Source organism: Nomascus leucogenys, chromosome 2 (genome assembly GCF_006542625.1).
Source record: "Nomascus leucogenys isolate Asia chromosome 2, Asia_NLE_v1, whole genome shotgun sequence".
Classification (NCBI taxonomy): domain Eukaryota; kingdom Metazoa; phylum Chordata; class Mammalia; order Primates; family Hylobatidae; genus Nomascus; species Nomascus leucogenys.
The window spans coordinates 89,585,905-89,608,368 of NC_044382.1; the positions used below are offsets into that span (position 1 = coordinate 89,585,905).

At 35.1% G+C, this 22,464-nt stretch overlaps 1 protein-coding gene across 3 annotated transcripts in view; it reads left to right on the top strand.

Moving 5' to 3' along the window:
- The window catches only part of MSH3 (mutS homolog 3), a 229,626-nt gene that overhangs the window by 110,444 nt on the left and 96,718 nt on the right, over nucleotides 1–22,464 (top strand). For all 3 annotated transcript variants that reach the window (XM_003261531.3, XM_030800806.1, XM_030800807.1), the window contains exons 14-17: nucleotides 5,846–6,033; nucleotides 6,754–6,922; nucleotides 13,619–13,683; nucleotides 16,685–16,801. In XM_003261531.3, the coding sequence (XP_003261579.2) occupies nucleotides 5,846–6,033; nucleotides 6,754–6,922; nucleotides 13,619–13,683; nucleotides 16,685–16,801 (539 nt within the window). The remainder of the gene's footprint in view (nucleotides 1–5,845; nucleotides 6,034–6,753; nucleotides 6,923–13,618; nucleotides 13,684–16,684; nucleotides 16,802–22,464) is intronic.

Below are 22,464 nucleotides of genomic sequence, written 5' to 3' on the forward strand. Positions count from 1 at the left end.
ATAGGAAATTTATGTAGACTTGTTATTTTAGAAAAAAAAAAACCTTACTTCTTTTGATCTTAGAACAAATTATTTCTTAAACTAAGGAAAAATCTGCTAGTATAACATCTGTGGTGGTAATTAGTATGCAAACAAGCTTGGATATTGAAGGTGAGTAAAGGATTATTTTGATTTTTATCACTTAAGCTTTACAGTTTGAGTCATAGCAAAAATGAGTCATTTTCCACAGTTAGGGAAATAGTTAAGGTTATCTTCAAAATATGCCTAAAATTAAAAAAATCATTAATATTTTTAAATGATAAAAAACACTATAAACTCTTTATGGTGTTTTACTTTTTGCAGAAGTCATTCACATACCTTATACTCTTTGTTCCTTATCAAAACTTTATGACATTAAGAAGTTAGTATTTTTATTACCTTCTTACTAATAAGAAATTATATCTAATGCTATGTGTATGTGTGTGTGTGTGTGTATATATATGTATATATATAAAATGCTGCAACCACTTGAATTACCCTGGCTAATATGATGATGCTGAGAGGTTTAGTAACTTGCTAGTAACAGAATCTGTATTTAGACCCAGGATTCTTGACTGTGTTTTCATTGGCTGTGTCTTTTGGACCCTATCATGTTTGATGTAGTTATCTTGACTGCCATTTTTTTTTTCTCGTTGCCACTTTTCATAAGCAAATTTTATTTTTCCTCCAAATGTAACTCCTTGCCAATTTAATAATTTTACTGTAAAACCGTTTTTATGTGCCTAAATTTTTATTTTTTTTTATTTTATTTTATTTTATTTTATTTTATTTTATTTTATTTTATTTTTGAGACAGAGTTTTACTCTCGTCACCCAGGCTGGAGTGCAATGGCGTGATCTCGGCTCACTGCAACCTCTACCTCCTAGGTTTAATCGATTCTTCTGTCTCAGCCTCCTGAGTAGCTGGGGTTACAGGCACCCGCCACTATGCCTGGCTAATTTTCGTGTTTTTAGTAGAGACGGGGTTTCACCACATTGGCCAGGCTAGTATCGAACTCCTGACCTCAGGTGATCCACCCACCTTGGCCTCCCAAAGTGCTGGGATTATAGGCATGAGCCACTGCGCCCAGCCAATATGCCTAAATTTTAGTTGTGACCAATTTTTCATTAGTATTTCTATATTTTTCATCCCCTTTTACCCCTACAGAGTTTTACTAGAATGGTAAGTACTGCTTCTAAGAATACTTGAGGTGCCCAAGAGGACTTACGTAACTGTTTTACATGCTTCAGCTAAATTTGAAAACAATGCACAAGCCAGAATTGGAAATACTGATCCTGGGGAGAAAGATACATGAGTTGGTTATGGGGTCAGGGGAGCCTATTGCATCATTATTGGGTACACCATGTTATTGTTTTGCTGGCAATAGCAGAAGCTGTGCTGATAGTCGCAAGTTTTATGGTAGACCTTTTTGAAGTTGCAATGTGGGTGCCAAACCATTTGTTGTTTTGTATCCTTAGCTCAGAGCCTGAAAATTGGTGCATATTAACCTTCTTTAAACAACAGATCTCCAGGCACCTTGCCTTAACTACTTCAAAGGATTCACTGACAGATGTCAGAGATTTGAAAACAGAAGCAAAGCTGAAAATCTTTCAGTGGCTACTCAAATGCACAAAGTCAAAGTGTCCATGGCATCAAGATGGCAGCATCAGTTCATGGGGCTGTGATTTCTATTCCACCTTCCTGCCTTTTTGTAAACCTTACTTTGATGTTTGTATTGCACAGGGTTTGTGTATTTATAAAAGTTTCAAAACTCAGTATGCAGTGCAAGAATGACTTATTTTGGAATTTCAAAATATATTTTACTAAAGGAACTTATAACTCACTTGGAAGCCATTCCTTGTTGCTGTTTTAGTGTTTGTTTGCACAAGAATGTACCTAAAGATTAGTTTGAAGGGTGAAGAGTAGAAATGATCTGGTAACAAACCAACTTCAGGAAAGCTGAATGCTTGAAACCAATGTTTTATAGATTAGTTGGCTGGCTCTATGAACACACCATCAAACATATGTCTGTTCTTTATTATTAGATTACTCTAAATAAGCTTCTACTGTGTACACCACATAGTGGGTGATGTCCTGGGTACAGATTGTGCCAATTATGTGAAATTCATAAAATGAGAAGGAACACTGGATGTTGTGGGAAGTGGTTAGCATAGGCTGTATGGTTTTGTGGAAAGTGCCCTGGAATATGTACCAATAGGTGTTTTTATGGTGATAATGGTAGAGGATCTCAAGTGAGCTGATTCTGGTATAACATACACATTTCTTCTTCTTCTTCTTTTTTTTTTTTTGAAACAAGATCTCAGTGTGTCACCCAGGCTGGATTGCAGTGGTGCGACCACAGCTCACTACAGCTTCAGCCTCCAGCCTTCTGAGTAGTTGGGACAATGGCACGTGCCACCATGCCCAGCTATTTTTTTTTTTTTTTGTATTTTTTTGTAGAGACAAGGTGTTGCCATGTTGCCCAGGCTGGTCTCCAACTCCTGGGTTCAAGAGATCCTCCCACCTTGGACTCCCAGTGTGCTGGGATTACAGGTGTGAGCCACTGTGCTTAGCCTAAAATAAACATTTCTTTTGATGGCAAAATGTTAAATTCAAATCTTGTAAATAGTGCTAGTCACAGGAACCCATACTAACTTTGCTCAAGAACTGTTTTGTAAGAAATTCTTAAGTAACTGCCAAGGCTGGTGAACACATTTAAAGGATAATCACACTTAGCAAATGTTGAGGAGAGTGTTTTCAGAATTTTCTAGGTGAAAATCGTTTTTTAGCTAGGCAGGAATAAGCCCAAAGCCGCATGTTCAGTGTGGCACTTAAGCTGGGGTCCTTGCCATCCTGTGTCCAGTGAGGCCCTGCCTCCATACTTGTGGGTCTGTGCTCAAGCTCTCCCAGTGAGACAGTTGCTGCCAGAAGTAGGGCGGAACTCCTGGAGAGTGACTTCAGGAGCAGCCACTTACCCATCCTCAGCTTTCTTGCAGCTTCTTTTGAGTTCTTTTGCTTAAGAAACTTGAGAACAACCTGCTGCCTGTGGCTTTCAACATGATTGTAAAGCACTACTGGTTTTCACCTTGCTTCTGTTGCTGATTTAACTTTACATTATGTCTCAGCTTGGAAAATTAATCATTTTCTTGGGATTACAATAATCACAAGAGGTTAATATTCAAAATTATATTGAAAATGTCTATATTTGGTTCTTTACTTTTGTTAAAAGGTATCGTTAATTGACTAGTGGCCAAAAAGCTTCCAGGTTTCACATTTATGTACAGTCTAGCTTCCTGTATGGGGTGGGGAGGGGGTCTTTCTGGAGAAAAGTGCCTCGTGATACACTTAGAATTCAACATTTGCTCAGTTGGACCTAACTTCTTATTTTTTTATGTAATTTACTTCACCCTTTGTGGTTAGTAATTACCTTTTTGAATATGTTCTTAGCCTTAATCTATTTCATGTATACTATTTCTTATGTGCCTTATTAGTTTACCCCTAAATTGTTTTCTTATCTCAAGACAGTTCTTTTCAGCCAACATTCTATCAGTTTTATTTTCCTGAGCTGTCTTCTAGAGCCTTCTAACTGGATCCAGTCTGGACTGGTTGTCCCCATATCTGTTGTATAGTACTATCTTAGATTCCCTTTACTTCCCTTGAGTTGAATCTTTTATTTTCTATATTCCATGTCTTCCTCTTGGTTTATTTCTTCATTTTGGTGGAGTATATCCTCTAGAACCTTCCTGAGAAAGCATATTGGAAGTAAATCTTTTGAAACATTCATGTCTGAAAGTGTTTTTTTGTTGTTGTTGTTGTTACTACCTTCACATTTGATTGGTAGTTTGGATTGGTATAAAATTCTAGGTTTTAGATGACTTCATTATCTTTACTTCCTCTTCTGTTGAATTTTTCATTTCTACTATTATACCTTAATTTCCAAGAATTTTTGTTTTCTCGTTCTCCAAATGTTTTTTCTTTTTAAAAGTAGCATCTTGTTTCATGGTTGTAGTATCTTCTATTTCATGGAAGATATTATTAATATTTTTAGAAGTTCCCTAGCAGGGCAGAATCCATATTGGTACACAAGTCTTTTTGGATTCTTGATGTAAATTGTGTCTCAGTTTTCCTTAAGGACAGTTTAAAATTCAGGTACCTTGAATCTTTTAAGTCAATTACTATTTATCTGTTTACTTTATAGCTTCTAACATATTTCTGTTGTCCTCTTTTCTAGTGTGTTTTTTTTTCCTTTTTTTTTTTGAGACGGAGTCTTGCTGTGTTGCCCAGGCAGGAGTGCAGTGGCACGATCTCGGCTCACTGCAATCTCTGCCTTCCGGGTTCAAGCGATTCTCCTGCCTCAGCCACCTGAGTCGCTGGGATCACAGGCGAGTGCCACCACACCTGGCTGATTTTTGTATTTTTAGTAGAGATGGGGTTTCACCACGTTGGTAGGGCTGGTCTCGAACTCCTGACCTCGTGATCTGCCTGCTTCAGCCTCCCAAAGTGCTGGGATTACAGGCGTGAGTCACTGCGTCCAGCTGGTTTTATGCCTTTTTAAACAATCTCTTAACTGTTGTTTCAAGATGGAGAGAAATTAGATGCCTGTGTTTAACCCACTCTGTTTACCAGAAGCTATGATGTAAAAATTATTCATGTTCATGTTAAAAAAAAAAACTACAGTAGTATTCAAGGGTATACAGTAAAGGGTAAAAAGTCTCTCTCTGCCACCCCTCCATACCTACTACCCAGAGGTAACCAGAGTAAGTCACATGTGTTACCTCCTAAAATTTTTATTGGTATTTAGATTTTTTATTTATATAGAATAATGTATATCATTTAAAGAATCACAAAGAAAGTGTTACCATGTAAATATATAAAAATATATACATTAATATGGTATATGATATAAACATACTATATATATTCAATGTATGTTGAAATTATGGAGTTCTATACTGATACAAACAGATCTTAATTTTCTTTTAGCTGTTTCGTAGTAACACACTGCATGAGTTTTTCCTAATAAGATCCCGACTGATGGATATTTATTCCTTATTCATCTTTTTAAATTATAAGCAGTGCTACTATGAATATTCAGACACACATGTTTTTCACTATTTGTTAGTCTATTTTTAGATAAATTATTTAAAGTGATGCTTAGTCAAAGAGTTATATGCACTTTTTTATTATGAAGACATGCCAAGTTGTTTTTCAAAAAGGTTAGTCCTCTGCTAATAGTATATAAAAGTGTCTTTTTTTCTTTTACATCCTTTTACATGGTTATTGTGAAGCTTTTAAATCTTTGACATTCTGATAAGTGAAAAATGCTATCCTGTATTTCTAATTTGCTTGTCTTTATATATGAAGGTAATCGTGTACATACTTGCTGTTCTCTTTCTATGAGCTGCATATTCAGTTTGTTTAGCCATTGTTCTTTGGATTATTCATCTTTTTCATGTCAATTTGTAAGAGCCTATTATGTTTGGGAGAATTTTGCCTTGTGTCTGTTATGTCTTACAGATATTATCCTTCACATTTTTCAGCTTGTTTAACCTATTTTTGCTATATGGTTTATGTTATTTTAAAATGAAAAAATACTAAACAAGTATTGGCTTTGTTTTCATTAGCTAAAATTATTTCCTTTATACCTTTAAAATATTACATAGTATTTAACCTCATTTAGAAAATATCAGTGATATTTTATTTCAACTAACTAGTTAATAGAAAATTTAAACTTTCCTCAATTCTGATTCTAACTTTTAAAAGATCACTAATTAAACTTCATTTTCATGTATCTTATGCTATTTCATAAAAAAATTTCTATTTTCAGTGTTCTACCCAAGAGTTCTTCTTGATTGTCAAAACTTTATATCACCTAAAGTCAGAATTTCAAGCAATAATACCTGCTGTTAATTCCCACATTCAGTCAGACTTGCTCCGGACCATTATTTTAGAAATTCCTGAACTCCTCAGTCCAGTGGAGCATTACTTAAAGATACTCAATGAACAAGCTGCCAAGTAAGTACCAGACCCTGAATTCTTCCTTTTCACCAGTCAGTATAATTCAGTGCATTTGCCATTTGATTTGTGGATTCTTAATCTTTACTAGAATAATAATAGACGTTGCATGAGTACATATATAATTAGAAATGTGATTGGACCCTAAAGGTGTTACATTACAGCTGGAATACTTGCTATCTAAAATTTAGGCAGTTTACCATCTAGGATAGATATAGTACTCCCCCACATATCAGATGATGGAAAGGTAAAACACAGGCAAAGCCAAGCAGTAGTAGTTTATTAACCCCAAAATGAGTGTCAGATATCTTGTACTCATTTCCTATATTTCCAGAGATGTCTTTATATTTAGAATCTGTAAAAGCAAAGTTATCCTTTAAAAGGTAGTTATTTTATAACGTATTGCACAAAACATTCTATATAAATGAAATAGGATTTGACATTTCCATTTGTCTTTGTTTTCTGCATAGGCAAACTACAAATAATTTATCTCTTGGTTTTACCATGGGAATCATGAACTTAAAAAGCAGAAATGATATTAGGGTAATTTTGACCATCCTCAGAGAAGTTAAAAAACAAACCCATAAGTGGTTAGTGACAATTGGAACCACATTTCTCTGACTTGCAGTGCTTTCCTCTTTCATCACACTATGAAAAATAAGCGATAACTGCTGTAATTAATAAACTTCGAATATGTATTTGCATTTTTTGATTTTTTAGAGTTGGGGATAAAACTGAATTATTTAAAGACCTTTCTGACTTCCCTTCAATAAAAAAGAGGAAGGATGAAATTCAAGGTGTTATTGACGAGATCCGAATGCATTTGCAAGAAATACGAAGAATACTAAAAAATCCTTCTGCACAATATGTGACAGTATCAGGACAGGAGGTAATGTCAAACTTACTTTTATTTTCTATTAGTTTTCCTCTAGTAGAAAAGCTATTTTAAAATGTAAATAAAAATCTGAGGATAGGATATGTATTATCTTTTCCAATTTTCTGTTTTGTTCCTTGGAAATATGTTGTAATAACTTGTTTTGATAAGAATTATTTTAATGATGGTGTTTTATTAGCCTCTTGTGAAAGTAATGCAACTTAATGTTATATGTGTATTAGCGTTATCTGTTGAAACTATATTATAGAAAATCTCAATTACTATGAATAGCAACTTATAGAATTCATTTGTTCTAAATCCAGGAAAGAGAAGTTAGTCTTTGATCCCTACCTTACAGATGATGAAATGATACAAAGCCTGTGTTGATTGGCTCATACAGTGATTAAACAGTGGGGCTTCCTCCTAAAGTTAAGAGTATAGCTGCTAAAAAAAAAACAAGTCTAGAGTGAAAAACTACAGTTAGTGAGTCTTCCATAAAATTATGGTACTGTTTAGAATGTGTTTCTTGGGGGTGTGTACTTCTTTTTAAAGTTTGATAGTAATGTCTGAATGAGAACCAGAAAAGGAAGAAGTATGCCTTTAAATATGGTTGTACTTTTCAATCCTATTCTGAGTCTTGAGGCGTGCTACTCCTATATCTTATGTTTAATAAAATATGAAGATTCAAACTGAGGGAGTTTGAGAAATTCTGTTTTATTAAAATACCAAATTAGGAAACTTATGGTTAACTTCTATAGAATGAGCATTTTATTCAGGATTTTTTAAAAATAGATATTTTTCTGGTGGGGAAGAACTTAATTTCAAATCAAATTTTTAAACATTTACATTGTTTTGTGTGTTTTGCCAAAAGATTGTTGAATGTATAGTTATTTGAAATAAGAAGCTCTACATTAATTGAGAATGTTCATTAAAATGTTTATTAGTCTTGTGTTATTTCATAGATTTATCCATTAAGTCAACCTGTCTTCTGAACTAAAATTATTAAGATATTATACTCAGCAGACATTCACAATGCCACATGGAGCTCTATATAACAGAAAAATTATTTGACAATATTTATACTTATGTTTATTGTCTGAACAGACAAATACCAAATATTTAATTGTAACTCTTGTTTTTACTATGCAGTCATGACCTTGCAAAGTGAAAACTGGCCTAAAGGCCACTATTCTGGCTATTGGTTTAAAATCAGATGATCAACACTGCTTTAGTTACTTTAATAAAAGATATGTAGTAGAAAAGTGGCTGCCTTTTCTACTACATGTTTTTGTTTTTTTTTTTTACAGTGGAGAAAGCTAACTGTAAGTGCCAGTTCTACCATTTACATGCTATATGACCATGGAAGAGTTACCTCTCTTGTAAGACTATTATGGAGACCAATTAAGTTAAAATACATGGAAGTGCGTTTTAATCATAAAGTGCTATGCTTATACTACTCATATAATAACAATAATAGTAATACAGTTACCATTTATCAAGTACTTGTTAAAGTCTAGAACGGTGGTAGGTGCCTACATATATTATTTAATTCTTGTAACAATGCCAAAAGGGGTCATTCCAGTTTTGTTGGAAAGAAAACTGAGGTTTGGAGTAGTTAGATAAGTTACCCAAGGTCCGAAGCACAAATCCAGCCCAATTCTGCCAGACTCTAGTCTTTCTATTATATTAATATCAGTATTTCATTCCATTTATTAATTCCAAATATTAACACAAGGATTCTCAACACCATGGATTTTATCTGACAAAATCTAGATATTTTAGAGCTCATAGTATTCAAAATAAAATAAAGTTTAAGTCTTGGAAAGACGGTCCTGGATTCATTTGGCAGTTTTTGAGTAAAAATGAGAGAAAATTATCATGAATTCATAAGAGGTAATAGACTGGTTATTCATTATGAATGTGACATTGAGGTTTAAGAAAAAGTACAGCATGGAGATCAACTAATTGTATTAAAAATTATTAGGAAGATCAGTTATCTTTTATCTTTACTAGGTTAAGTTGATGAATTTGAGGAACAAAGTTTCTTCGTTATTAATAGTAAGATGGATTCTTGTTGGTTTTTAATAATCTCCTCTAGGATTTTAGTAGAATGTTAATACAAAATTGCTTTCAGAAAACCTTTTGAAAATTAATAATTATATTCATTGGAACTCCAAAGGAATTCTAAATATTCAAAATTGTTTTAATCAAATTCTGTTTTAAAAAAGACTACAGTGGCTCACACCTGTAATCCCAACACTTTGGGAGGCCAAGGCAGGAGGATCGCTTGAGCTCCGGAGTTCAAGACCTGCTTGGGCAACATAGCGAGACACCATCCCTAAAATATAAAATTAGCCAGGCATAGTGGAATGTGTCTATGCTCCCTGCTATTCGGGAGACTAAGGTAGAGAATCACTTGAGCCTGACAGGCTGAAGTTGCTGTGACCCGTGGTTGTGCCACTGTACTCCAGCCTGGGCAACGGAGAGAAACCCTGTCTCAAAAAAAAAAAAAAAAAAAAAAAAGGACTAATGGTATTCTCAAATTATTTAGAGGTACTTAAAGGACTAGGAACAGACTCCATCAAATATGATTATCTCTGAGAAGTGAGGGAGGCAGAGGGGAAAACCCTTATTTTACATTTATTGGTGCTTCTTTATGCCTTTCTGTTCTGACATTTTATTTCTATACATATGGCTTTTGTAATAACCTTAGAAGACCCATTATAGCAGCCCCATGTGATCCATGTGATGGTATGTGGATCTTGTTATTTTTACTAAAATTAGATAAATGTGCCAGTCTGTTAATCCAGTGTTATTTTGACAACATTCATTTTTCACCTCTTCCCAGCTTTTATATACTCATTAGAATACTAAAGCCTTGTTGTGTGATGCCTTATTGTGTCTGACTATGTAAGTATTGGCTTAGAAGAAATTAATGAAAGCAGAAACTTTATATTTTTATGTAATAATGTACATACATTATTATGTATTATCTAATGAGTGTATGTATGAATGTGTGTGTGTATGTATGAATTGTGTGTATGTAATGAAAGCAGAAGTTTACATAGCGTACTGCTTCTGTTACAGTCTCTATCATATTTTATGAATATGGACCAATTATCTCTTAACCTTGAATGAAATATGCAATGGAAATGGGGCAATATTGACATTGGGGGCAGTACTGATAAGTATTATTATTACTAAGGGAAAAAGAAAAATCTTGGAAAAAATCTTTAGAAAGTTTTATTAATTGACAGCATGCAGCATATCCAAATACCTGTTTACTTTGTATAAAATGTGGAAAATAATCTGTTAAATCTGAGTACTTTTTACTTAGATTTAAAATATAGTAAAAAAATCCTTAAATTAAGAGAATGAAAGTGGGGGAGTGGAGGAATGGGTTAAGTGTGGTGCTGGAGAAAACAGCAGTTTCTGGAGTGAGAATTTCGGCAAACCTAGCAATGTTGCCAGCCCAGTGATACCACAGGCTGTATAGATTGAGTAACAATATCTGACATTTAACTAAGACAGAATTGGGTCCCAGGAGAAGAATATGAGAGATTGCTTATAATGAATCAAGGCAGACTACTCACATCAACACCTAATAAACAAAGTCAGGAACTGTAGAGCAGGAAAAGTTGCTATGAGAGCTTTCTAAGATTACAGGAATGTATGCTATTTTTCTATGTCAGTTTTCTTTTCTTTAGTAATAAAATTCTTAAACCAAAGGCCTACCTGTTCATTCCTAGAATGTTTGAAAAAAAGAATAGCTAGGAAAAAAATATTGTATCTCATCATCAGTATAGAAGAGAAGAAAAGCTAGCAGATGACGACTCTGAGGAGGAACCCAGCCTGAAACCTCGGGGACTGCTGAGTGGGGAAAAGGGACACTCAGGATCAGTCCAAGGACCAGACCCTGTCTGAGGATGTGACCAGAGGAGTTTAACTTGTGCTTTCCTGACTCTCGCGGTTTCCTCCCCTGCATTGGCACTGTATTGGCTCTGTATATGGTGGCCCACTGTAGCGATTGTGGTCCTAGAGTAGAACTTTTGATACTTACAGATTGAATAGTTGTGGTCCAAACTGTTCCCAAGGTGCTCCTTGTTCAAAATGTCCACGATCCCTTAGCCAGTAACTCCTGTGGAGCTCTGTGTTAGTCATTATGCATCTGGATGTGTCCTTCCCAAATATCAGTGATCCAGTCAGTCTGTTCCTGAATTTTGCTGTTTGCCTTTAGCATAGCTTTTTCCAGAATTATTTTATAAAAAGGCCAACATTTCTTTTGGTAGAACACTTTAAAACAGCAGAATTATTTAGCACAGTTTAAAAGTGATTTTATCTTTCCCATTAATGATATTTTTTGTGGTTTTTCAAAAGTTACTTTTTGTAGCCAAAGGAGGCTTGTTAGACTCTTAACTATTTAAGTGGGTGTGGCAGATTTGAAACTGTATTAATTCTCTATACATGAGGGCATCACTAGTTCAAAACAGTTTTCTAAGGATGAAATTTTTTAGATTAGCCACTAATTCTTAATATAATTAATGTAAAAGCTACAGTGTTTCTATTAATGGGAAAAATAAATTCAAGAACCATGTTGATACTGTTATTAATATGAACATTATAAATACCTGAAGTTATGTGCATATAATAAAACTGATAAATGTGAAAAAGTTCTCATAGTTCTCTCAAAATTATAACCACACAGCTTCTGGGTTCCATTCTGCTCAAAATGGGTTTTTAGAAATTTATTTAAATGAATCATTGAATTAGTTTTTTTGCTTTTGGTTTTGTTTTTTATTAAGACAGAGTCTTGCTCTGTCGTCCAGGCTGGAGTGCAGTGGCACGATCTCGGCTCACTGCAACCTCCACCTCCTGGATTCAAGTGATTCTCCTGCCTCAGCTTCCCGAGTAGCTGGGATTACAAGTGCCTGCCACCACGCCTGGCTAATTTTTGTATTATTAGTAGAGATGGGGTTTCACCACGTTGGCCAGGCTGGTCTTAAACTCCTGACCTCCGGTAATCTGTCCGCCTCAGCCTCCCAAAGTGCTGGGATTACAGGTGTGAGCCATCGTGCCCAGCCTGAATTTGGTTGTAATAATACAGGAATGCAAGCACACTGAGAAGAGGTAATATATAACCAAGGCTAAAAATGAATGGTGTGATAGAACTTCACTTGCTTCCTGGCTGATTTCAGAGAACCTTATTTGCAGAGCACAGTTGGATCTATAAAGATGTTATGAATGTAAATTAAAATGACAGGAGATATTATCTCACCCCAGTTAAAATGGCTTTTATCCAAAAGACAGGCAATAACAAATGTTGATAAGGATGTGGAGAAAAGGAAACTCTTGTACACTGTTGGTGGGAATGTAAATTAATACTACCACCACCACTGTGGAGAACAGTTTGGAGGTCCCTCAAAAAAAAAAAAAAAAAAAAAAAGAGCTACCATATGATCCAGCAATCCCACTGCTAGGTATATATCCCAAAGAAAGGAAATTAGTATATTAAAGAGATATCTGCACTGCAGTGTTTATTGCAGCACTATTCACAACAGCTAAGATTTGGAAGCAAACTAAGTGTCCATCAACAGACAAATGGATAAAGAAACTGTAGTACGTATTCACAATGGAGTACTATTCAGCCATAAAAAAGAATGAGATCCTGTCATTTGCAACAACATGGATGGATTATGGAGGTCATTATGTTAAGGGAAATAAGCCAGGTGCAGAAAGACAAACTTTGCATGTTGTCACTTACTTGTGGGAGCTAAAAATTAAAACAATTGAACTCACGGAGATACAGAATAGAATGATGGTTACCAGAAACTGGTAGTGGTAGTGGGGGTGGAGGGGATGAGGGGATGATTAATGGATACAAAAAAACCAGAAAGAATGAATAAAACCTAGTATTGATAACACAACATGGTAATTATAATCATAATTTAATTGTACATTTTTAAATAAAAGAGTATAATTGGATTATTTGTAGCACAAAAGATAAATGCTTGAGGTGATGGATACCCCATTTACCCTGATGTGATTATTATGCATTGTATGTCTGTATCAAACTATCTCATGTAACCAATAAATATATACAACTACCATGTACCCACAAAAATAAAAAAAAGATATTATCGTTCATATAAGTGAAAAAGAAAACTCTCATATGGGAATAAATACTTTCTTCTCTTTATAGTTAGGGAAGTCAGTGCTTTCCTGTGAAGATACTTTTAGAGGATTTCGGTTCCTTGGATAAAAACTACCTAAAAATCCTCTCTGTTCAGAATAGGGGAGGATCATATCTCAGACTGGTGTAACATCTAGTAATTGAATATTTTAAAATTTTATGTACTTAGAAATTCAATCTTTTATAAGTAATAGAATTCTTAAGATAAGTGAGTATTAATAAATGAAAGAGGTGGTTAATGAAAAAGCCATCATTCAGAGTATACATAGAACAATATTAGAAACATGAAAGCCCAAGTATTACAAATGTTTTATGCAATACAAATTGTACTTTGTCCCAAGTAGTGAACCCTTAATTAATAATATTTGTCTGTATTGACATATATACAGTCTGAAAAAGATACTGGACTTATCTTGAGTGTTTAACAATATATAATAAATTGTTATACCACAATTTGGGGAAAGCTTTAAAATATATAATGGTTACTCATCTAAATATCTGTTTATTTGTATTTGTTTTAGTTTATGATAGAAATAAAGAACTCTGCTGTATCTTGTATACCAACTGATTGGGTAAAGGTTGGAAGGTAGGTTTAAAATAAATTTTTTTCTTATAATGCATTATGATGACATCTGTATATCTATGTGCTACTGGGCTCATAGTAGCCACATTCTTGAAATTAAAAGCAATTCTTTTTATTTTTTTTTTTTCTTATGGAACTTTTTTTTTTTTTTTTTTTGGAGGGGATGTGGTCTTGCTCTGTCACCCAGGCTGGAATGTAGTGGTATGATCTCAGCTCATTGCAACCTCCGCCTCCCTGATTCAAGGGATTCTTGTGCCTCAGCCTCCCGAGTAGCTGGGACCACAGGCGGGCACTACCACCTCTGGCTAATTTTTGTATTTTTAGTAGAGACGGGGTTTCACCCTGTTGGCCAGGCTGGTCTCAAACTCCTGACCTCAGGTGATTCACCCACCTCAGCCTCCCAAAGTGCTGGGATTACAGGCGTGAGCCACTGTGCCCTGCCCTTTCTTACGGAACTTTTAACCAAGGAGATCATTGTTTTTAACTCTTTATCATTGATTTTAAAACATTTTTCAAAAGAGTATCTTATTTTTACACATTTGTTTTCTTGTTTTGTAAATTATTGCTTTATTTTTATAGCACAGGGTACACATGGAAGAAAAGTTGAGGAACCTTCAATTGTAAGATTAATTTAGTTGCTTTTACTTCATGATGAATGCTATGCCTGACATTTCTTTTAAGAAGCTACAATTTCATCTTCTACCTCACTGAGCTCCACATTTCTTTATTCTTAATGCCTTCCTTGGCACATAATTATTATAATTCTTTACATCTTTTTTTGTAACCCAGATCATGAATTGATGAAAATAAATTAATCAAAAACAAATTTAGAGAACCACATTGGGACTCTGCCTTTTCTCCTTGGTTAGACCCTAATCTCCAAGAGAGGACTCATTTAAAGACAAGGTATTAGGGAAGTATATACAGCTGTGAGTAGTATCCTTTGTGGAATATTTATTAGTACTGTTATCAACAAGTTGCACAAACATGAGATGAAAATGGTACATTTGCCTAAGATGGTAGAAGAGGGACTAGTAGCTGGTAATAGCGTACAGGCATTCTGTTTTAAGGATGAAGGGAAATTTTGACATAATGTGTGAATGATTGTTAATTTATTACATATATAATATATGTAATACATATGTACAAAAATATATAATAATACAAATATATATATATATATATATTTGTTTGTTTGTTTGTTTTTAAGACGGAGTCTCTTTTTGTCACCCAGGCTGGAGTGTAGTGGTGCAATCCTGGCCCACTGCAACCTCCGCCTCCCGGGTTCAAATGATTCTGCTGCCTCAGCCTCCCAAGTAGCTGGGATTACAGGCACCTGCCACCACAGAAGGCTAATCTTTTTTGTATTTTAGTAGAGATGGGGTTTCACCATGTTGGCCAGGCTGGTCTCGAACTCAAGTGATCCACCTGCCTTGGCCTCCCAGTAATTTATTATTTTAACTTAAAAAGAAAATGTTTATTATCCATTGCCACATCATCAGATGTTGAAGGCACAGGCATGGATTTCTTTCATTCTAATACCATCTTTTTTTTTTAAATGCTACCAGAAGCTGTACTTAAGATTTTAGTATTGTTGATTATAGGGGATGTTTTCTCTTTTTGCAGGCATTCTTTCTTTATCTGTTTTTGTCCTATACCACAGCTAATGAACGAAATATGCATTATGAAGAGAAATTACCAAAAACCATGTTAGTCTATCTACAACAATAACCGAAATATCTCCCTAAATGAGTTTTTCCAGAAGATAAAGCTTTGATAAATATGTTGGCATAGAAGTCTAGATGATATAATTTTAAAGCAACAAGCAAGGCATAAATCAGTGACACCATCTTTCAGATGTTCAGTAATGTAAATTAAATCGACAGATAAGATAGTTAGGGAAAGGTTCATTGCAGTTTATCTGTTTGGCCATAGGGTTTTGACAGAGATGGGTTAGAACATCAGGAGTCAGATTTTGAATGCAAAAGGCCCACCCCTAATCCAGCAACTTGGCAAATTAAAGTGCAACAGTGTGTTACAAGAGTTGGGGAGCAAAAAAATACCAGACATCTTGACCTTTTCTTCTTGAAGACTTATCATCATAATGGCAGCATTAACAGCAACGGCAACCACCACCACCACCATCACCACCATAAAAGAACTAATTTTTATTGAATATTTATAGGCGCTCTCCTAAGTGTTATCTGTTTGATCCTGTCAACAGTACTTATGAGGTAGATCTTATTATCCCCATTTCATAGATGAGGAAAGTGATATTTAGAGAAGGTCTGTTCCATTTGCCCCAAATCACATAGCTAGTAAGTAAGTGGCAGGACCAGAGCCTCGACCTGGCTTCTCTGGGGACCCATGGCATCCCATGTTGTGCTGTAGCTACTGAACAGAGAGCAGAGATGATACTGAAGCCCAGATGGGGAGCATGTGGTATTTCTTCCCATCCAGAGCCACTGTGAATCTGCACAGATACAGTATCCTGTATCCAGTATCTCTTTCTTAATTGCCTCCTGAATTAATGCGTTGCTCTTCTTTGTAATGCTTTTTTATTTTTCTTTTTTCACTGAAATACTTCAGTCATACAGAAAAGCCCATAAAACAAAGAATAATACAACCTTCACCAACGTATCTACCTCCCAGCTTTGTCTTATTTTCTTTTACCATACATGCTTCTGATCTTTTTTAAAGAGCATTTTCACTTAGTATAATTTAAAGAAAAAACTTTTTGCCTATGAAATAAAAGTTCTAAACTCTGACTTTGCCATATGGGTATAATTTGAAGTACATTTTAAAAGGCTTCCTGAGCAAAGTCATATTCTTTGGAATCAGTAGAGTTCAGGACCATAATTAAAGAATGTTCTTCTGTTTACAGCTGTTTACTTTCAAGGTTCATCAGAGAATAATAAATAACTACTTTAATTTTCTAAAGTGATGGCATTTCAGATTTTTTACTAACCTTGATTTCCTATTTGTGTTCTTTCCCCTCTTCTAGCACAAAAGCTGTGAGCCGCTTTCACTCTCCTTTTATTGTAGAAAATTACAGACATCTGAATCAGCTCCGGGAGCAGCTAGTCCTTGACTGCAGTGCTGAATGGCTTGATTTTCTAGAGTGAGTTTATAATGAAAAATATAATCTGACTTTTTGCTATCAGAAACAGACTGGAAAAATCTTTCTATCAAAAAGAAAATAGAGATGACAGCTTGTGACCCACCATAAAATAGTTGAGTACATGTGTTCTCTGATTTTCTTTTTTTTTTTTTCCTTTTTTTTGATACTGAGTCTTACTTTGTCACCCAGGCTGAAGTGCCATGGCACGATCTCGGCTCACTGCATCCTCCACGTCTCAAGTTCAAGTAATTCTCTGTGCCTCAGCCTCCTGAGTAGCTGGGATTACAGGCATCCATCACTACACCCAGCTAATTTTTGTATTTTTAGTAGAGACAGGGTTTTGCCATGCTGGCCAGGCTGATGTTTTACTCCTGACCTCAAGTGATCCGCCTGCCTCGGCCTCCCAAAGTGCTGGGATTACAGGCTTGAGCCACTGCACCCAGCCTGAAAGAAATTCTTAAAATCTACTGAAAGTTAAGATGACCCTCTATATACCCTTCACCTAGGTTCATCACATGTTAGCATTTGCCACATTTGCTTTTTATCTCTCATGTATTCTTTTTCTGAAACCTTTGGAAGTAAGTTTTAGACATCGTAACACTTTACCCCGAAATACTTACACCTATGTCTTTAAAAATAAGGACATTTTACTATATAATCTTAACACCATTTATTGTTACATCTAAAAAAATGTAACATTAATTTTTTTTTTTTTTTTTTTGAGATGGAGTCTCACTCTGTCACCCAGGCTGGAGTGCGGTGGCACAATCTCGGCTCACTGCAAGCTCCGCCTCAGCCTCCTAGTAGCTGGGACCACAGGCATGCACCGCCACACCTGGCTAATTTTTAAGTGTTTTTGTAGAGACAGGGTTTCTCTGTGTTCCCCAGCATAATCTTGAACTCCTATGCTCAAGTGATCCGCCTGCCTTGGCCTCCCAAAGAGCTGAGATTATAGGTGCCAGCCGCCATGCCCAACCTGTTAGCAAATTTCTGATTGTCTTTTTCCCCCTTTGAGATGTTTCTTTGATTTGTCCCTTCTTCTGTTGTCTTCTAACAGCCCATTATTACCTCAAACCATTCTTACTGTAGTGGCCTTCTGACTGGGCCTTCTACTAGGTTGACACAGGAGTTTTTATTATATTATCCCTAGGCTGTAATTGAGAGTTGCAAAGAGTGAGCTAACAGGAAATATAACATCACAGAAGCATATGATACTCTTAATTACTAAGTGAAGAAAATGATGTAAAAAAGTAAAAGTGTGATACAATTTTATATGTGTATATTTACATAATGCACAGCATACAGACTTTTATATTTTTAAAGGTTATATATGCTTATTATTGTATTACTAATATGCTTATTGGCCATGTGTATATCTTTGGAGAAATATCTATTCCTATATACATATGAACATATATATATGTGTGTGTATATATATGTAGACTCAAAATGTTAACTGATTATTTCTGGATGGTGAGGTTACTGGTGATTTTAATTTCTTTACTTTGCAAATGCATTGGCTCTTGATATCTGTGGGTTCTGCATCCATGGATTTAACCAACTGCAGATTGAAAATTTTCAAGGAATGAAAAGGATGGTAGCATCTATACTGAACACATACAGGCTTTTTTTCCCCTTGTTATTATTTCTGAAACAGTACAGTATAACTGCTATTTATTTATAGCATTTAGATTGTATTATGTATTATAAGTAATCTAGAGATGATTTAAAGTCTATGGGAGAATGTACATGGGTTATATATAAGTAGTTTACCATTTTATGTAAGGGATTTGAGCATACTGGATTTTAGCATCTGCAGGGAGTCCTAGAACCAATCCCCTATGGATACCGAGGGATGACTGAGCATGATTTCAGAAGTTCCTATAATGTACATATATTACTTTCAGAATAAGAAAAGTGTATTAAAGTTTTTATCCAAAGAAAGAATATTGGCTGAAATTTAGCTAGAGCATTTTGCAGCTAGAGCCCCCACTTGAGAGTAGCATTGATTGTTATGTACACTATTTATTGAGGTACCAGATGGTGTGACTATGATATCATTAAAAAAATGATTAACCTCAATGAACCTGACATCAGAGGATTGAATACCAGCATTACAAATGTATTTGTCACTTACTGAGGTACTAACTGTTGTGCATTAGTCACATTACTTTTGATCAAAATGTTGCCAGAAATTAAGGCTATAGACACTGCTGTGGATTAAATCCTTCCTTGAAACATGTCTCTCTTTTTTTTTGTTCTAGAAGATGGACTGTGTATATTCAGTAATCTTCTCAATTGCAAATTATTTAAAAATTGAATTATAATATCATATAATAAAAAATTGTAGAAATTCATTTGCAAATAAATAAAATATTTTCAATTTTTATTAACTTCAGATATCATTGAGCAACACTTGATGGTAAACTTCTCTAGTCATCATAACACTATAACAGCTTTGGAACCCAAGTGTCTTCATCTGCTTCCTATGGACCCAGCAATATCTTTTGGCCAGAGGTTAAATCATAGTGCCTTGACTTCATCCTTAAGTTGGTTGGTAGCATAGTGATAAAATTGCTTGTTGTTATGCTATAAACCCAGTCTATCAGATTGTTATCTGCATTGACCATTTTTCAGCCTACCATTTTTCTAAGTATGGGTAATCTCTTTGAAGTTTGGCAAAGGGTATCAAATGGACAAAGACCAAGAAGTCAAACAAGGCTTTTTTAAGAGTTATGATGTTATAGGTTTATGATAGTTTTTCATTTTATTCATGTCTTATTTATACCATTGACATCAGAAAGAGCATTGTTGTTCATATCAAGATAATTACTTTATCCCTTCCTGCTTTTTTGTTGTTTTAACTGAAATGGGACCCACTAAGAGCTATGTTAACTCATTTCCATCTTAAGAATTAGACCATCAGAGACAGTTACCCTCAAGTCAAGCTGCTGAGTAGTAGCAAATTAGGGTCTTGAGGACCTGGGCAGGACCTGAGAAGGAGGGAAAGAGTGAGAAAAAAATTGACCATTTGTTACTGCTAAAGCTTTGATACTCATGTCCAGAGAGGCAAGGGCAGAAACACCAAATATGGCTGCTTTCTGGCAAAAGAGAGAGGGCCTAGATAGGAGGACCGGATGAGTCAGTAATTAGAGCAAAGACAGCATACGCCACAGTGCAAGAGGGCAGTGAGTGGTCAGATCTAAAGTCAGAGCCATGGCCAGGTGCAGTGGCTCATGCCTGTAATCCCAGCACTTTGGGAGGCTGAGACAGGTGGACTGCTTGAGGCCAGGAATTTGAGACTAGCCTGGCCAACATGGGAAACCCCGTCTCTACTAAAAGTACAAAAATTTGCTGGGTGTGGTGGTGCATGCCTATAATCCCAGCTACTCTGGAGGCTGAGGCAGGAGAATTGCGGGAATCTGGGAGGCGGAGGTTGCAGTGAGCTGAGATCATGCCACTACACTCCAGCCTGGGCAAAACAGCGAGACTACTACGTCTCAAAAAAAAAAAACAAAAAGGAAAAAGGAAAAAAAATAAAATAAAATAAAGTCGAAGCCAGAGCAGGAATAACAAGGCAAAGTCAGTGGGCAGCCACTCCGGGTTTAGGGTTACTCTTAACTGTAAACACCCAGGACAGTTAGGTCAATGCAACATGTGGCATCTTCAAAACTAGACAGCATTTTATTTTATTTTAAATGTTTGTGGGTATATAGTAGGTGTATATATTTATGGGGTACATGAGATATTTTGATACAGGCATGCAATGTGAAATAAGCATATCACAGAGAATGGGGTATCCATCCCCTCAAGCAGTTATCCTTAGAGTTACAAACAATCCAGTTACACTTTTTAAGCCATTCCAAAATATACCATTAAGTTATTGACTATAGTCATCCTATTGTGCTATCAAATAGTAGGTCTTATTCATTCTTTCTATTTTTTTGGACCCATTAGCCATCCCCACTTCCCTCCACATTTTAAAGTGGTGACTGAGGGCTGCCTGTCTGATGCCAGGGGCCTGTCCCTTTTGTGTTTGGGGTTTTGCACAGATTCTAACACTGTTGGTGGGAGTCATATTATTTGTTTTGATGAACTTTAATTCAGTGAGAAATAGATAAGTTATATTCATTATGTTCTATCTACTCAGGAAGTAAGTATACAGTATACTGTGAATATATTTTTCAGTTCACAAAAAACACAGAAATAAAGCTGGATAGTTAAAATGTTGTTTCTAGTATCTGGAAACAGTCATTTATGTACAGTACCTTATTCTAATAATACTAGAAATATCAGAAGTTACAGTTTTAAAAAGTCATAATGATTATACAGGAATAGTCTATCATTCTAGTAGTGTAATCTGGATATCTTTTTCAAGCTAGGAAGCACTCTAGAAATCTTTGGATTTCAATAGTAAACAGACTGTCTCAACATTTCTGAAACCCACACTACAATAGAGAAATGTTTTTTAAGAGAGGCATTTATTGTCCGTTTGTCATCTTTTTTTTCGTTTTTGGATCATCTTTAAAAGATCGTACAGAATATCTGAGCTACACTATTTTTTAAATGTAGAAAGTAGGCACCTTATTTCTATTTTATTTCTATGTATGCACAAAAGTAAGGAAAGATGCTAGTAGGAGTCTGTAAAATTGCACTGTGAGGTAGGGTGATAGGAAGAGCACAGTTTGAGTCTAGGACAGTTTGAGTCTAGGCTCAATTGCTTTGGGCTAACTGCTTTTTCTCTCTGAACTTCATTTGTAAAACTTAGGTAATGAAGACCTACCTTTATGGTTGTTGTAAAGAAAAAATATATAGTGGCTTCTTCATAGTCTTTGATTAATAAATGTTTGTTTTCCTTTCAGCTTTCCTTTTGGACCTATTTACAGTCAATTACATTTTCTCATTTTCCAGTCTTTGAAGAATTTGTGACTTATCATCACCTACTTAAAAATATTTTTTTAATTGAACAACCTCTTAATCTCTCTTGGAGGCAGAGTAGTTACTATAAAGATTTAAGCTCAGCTATATATTTCCTGTTACTTAAAAAGATACTTTATACTGGCCATTCTTAAAAAATAAGTTTTGGGTCCTTTTTGTAGTTTAATTATGTACATTTCACACATCCACAATTGATCACTACATACAGATGGCCACAATTTATACGACACTACACACATTGACATAAAATACGATGATATGAGATAATGGGATAATTTAAGAAAAAAGAAAAAAGTATTTATGTATGTTTTCCTAATAAGTTTTTCATTAAAAGCCATTTAGGCTTTTAGATCAACAAGTATTATAGTTTTAGGTAGCCAGAGACTTGAGGCAATGACCATTATCTTTTAAAAAACAAATCTAAAATTTAGTTTTTGTATGCATTATTAGTAAGATAACTGAAGATAAGTGGAAAAAGTACCTTTTCCCCTTGTCTTCAATAAATATTTATTACAGTGTTTATTTTATGCCAACATTATAAACTAGATGTTAGGTCTACAATGGATTAATCAGATAGACAATCTGCTCTCAAGAAGCTTCCAGTTTAGTGTGAGAGAAACGTATTGAAACTGTTATTCTGGGTTTGGAGGATGCTATGAAGGAGAAGCACAAGGGAAGCTGATCCACATGAATATTTCATGATGTTATTGAAGCGAAATGAAAAT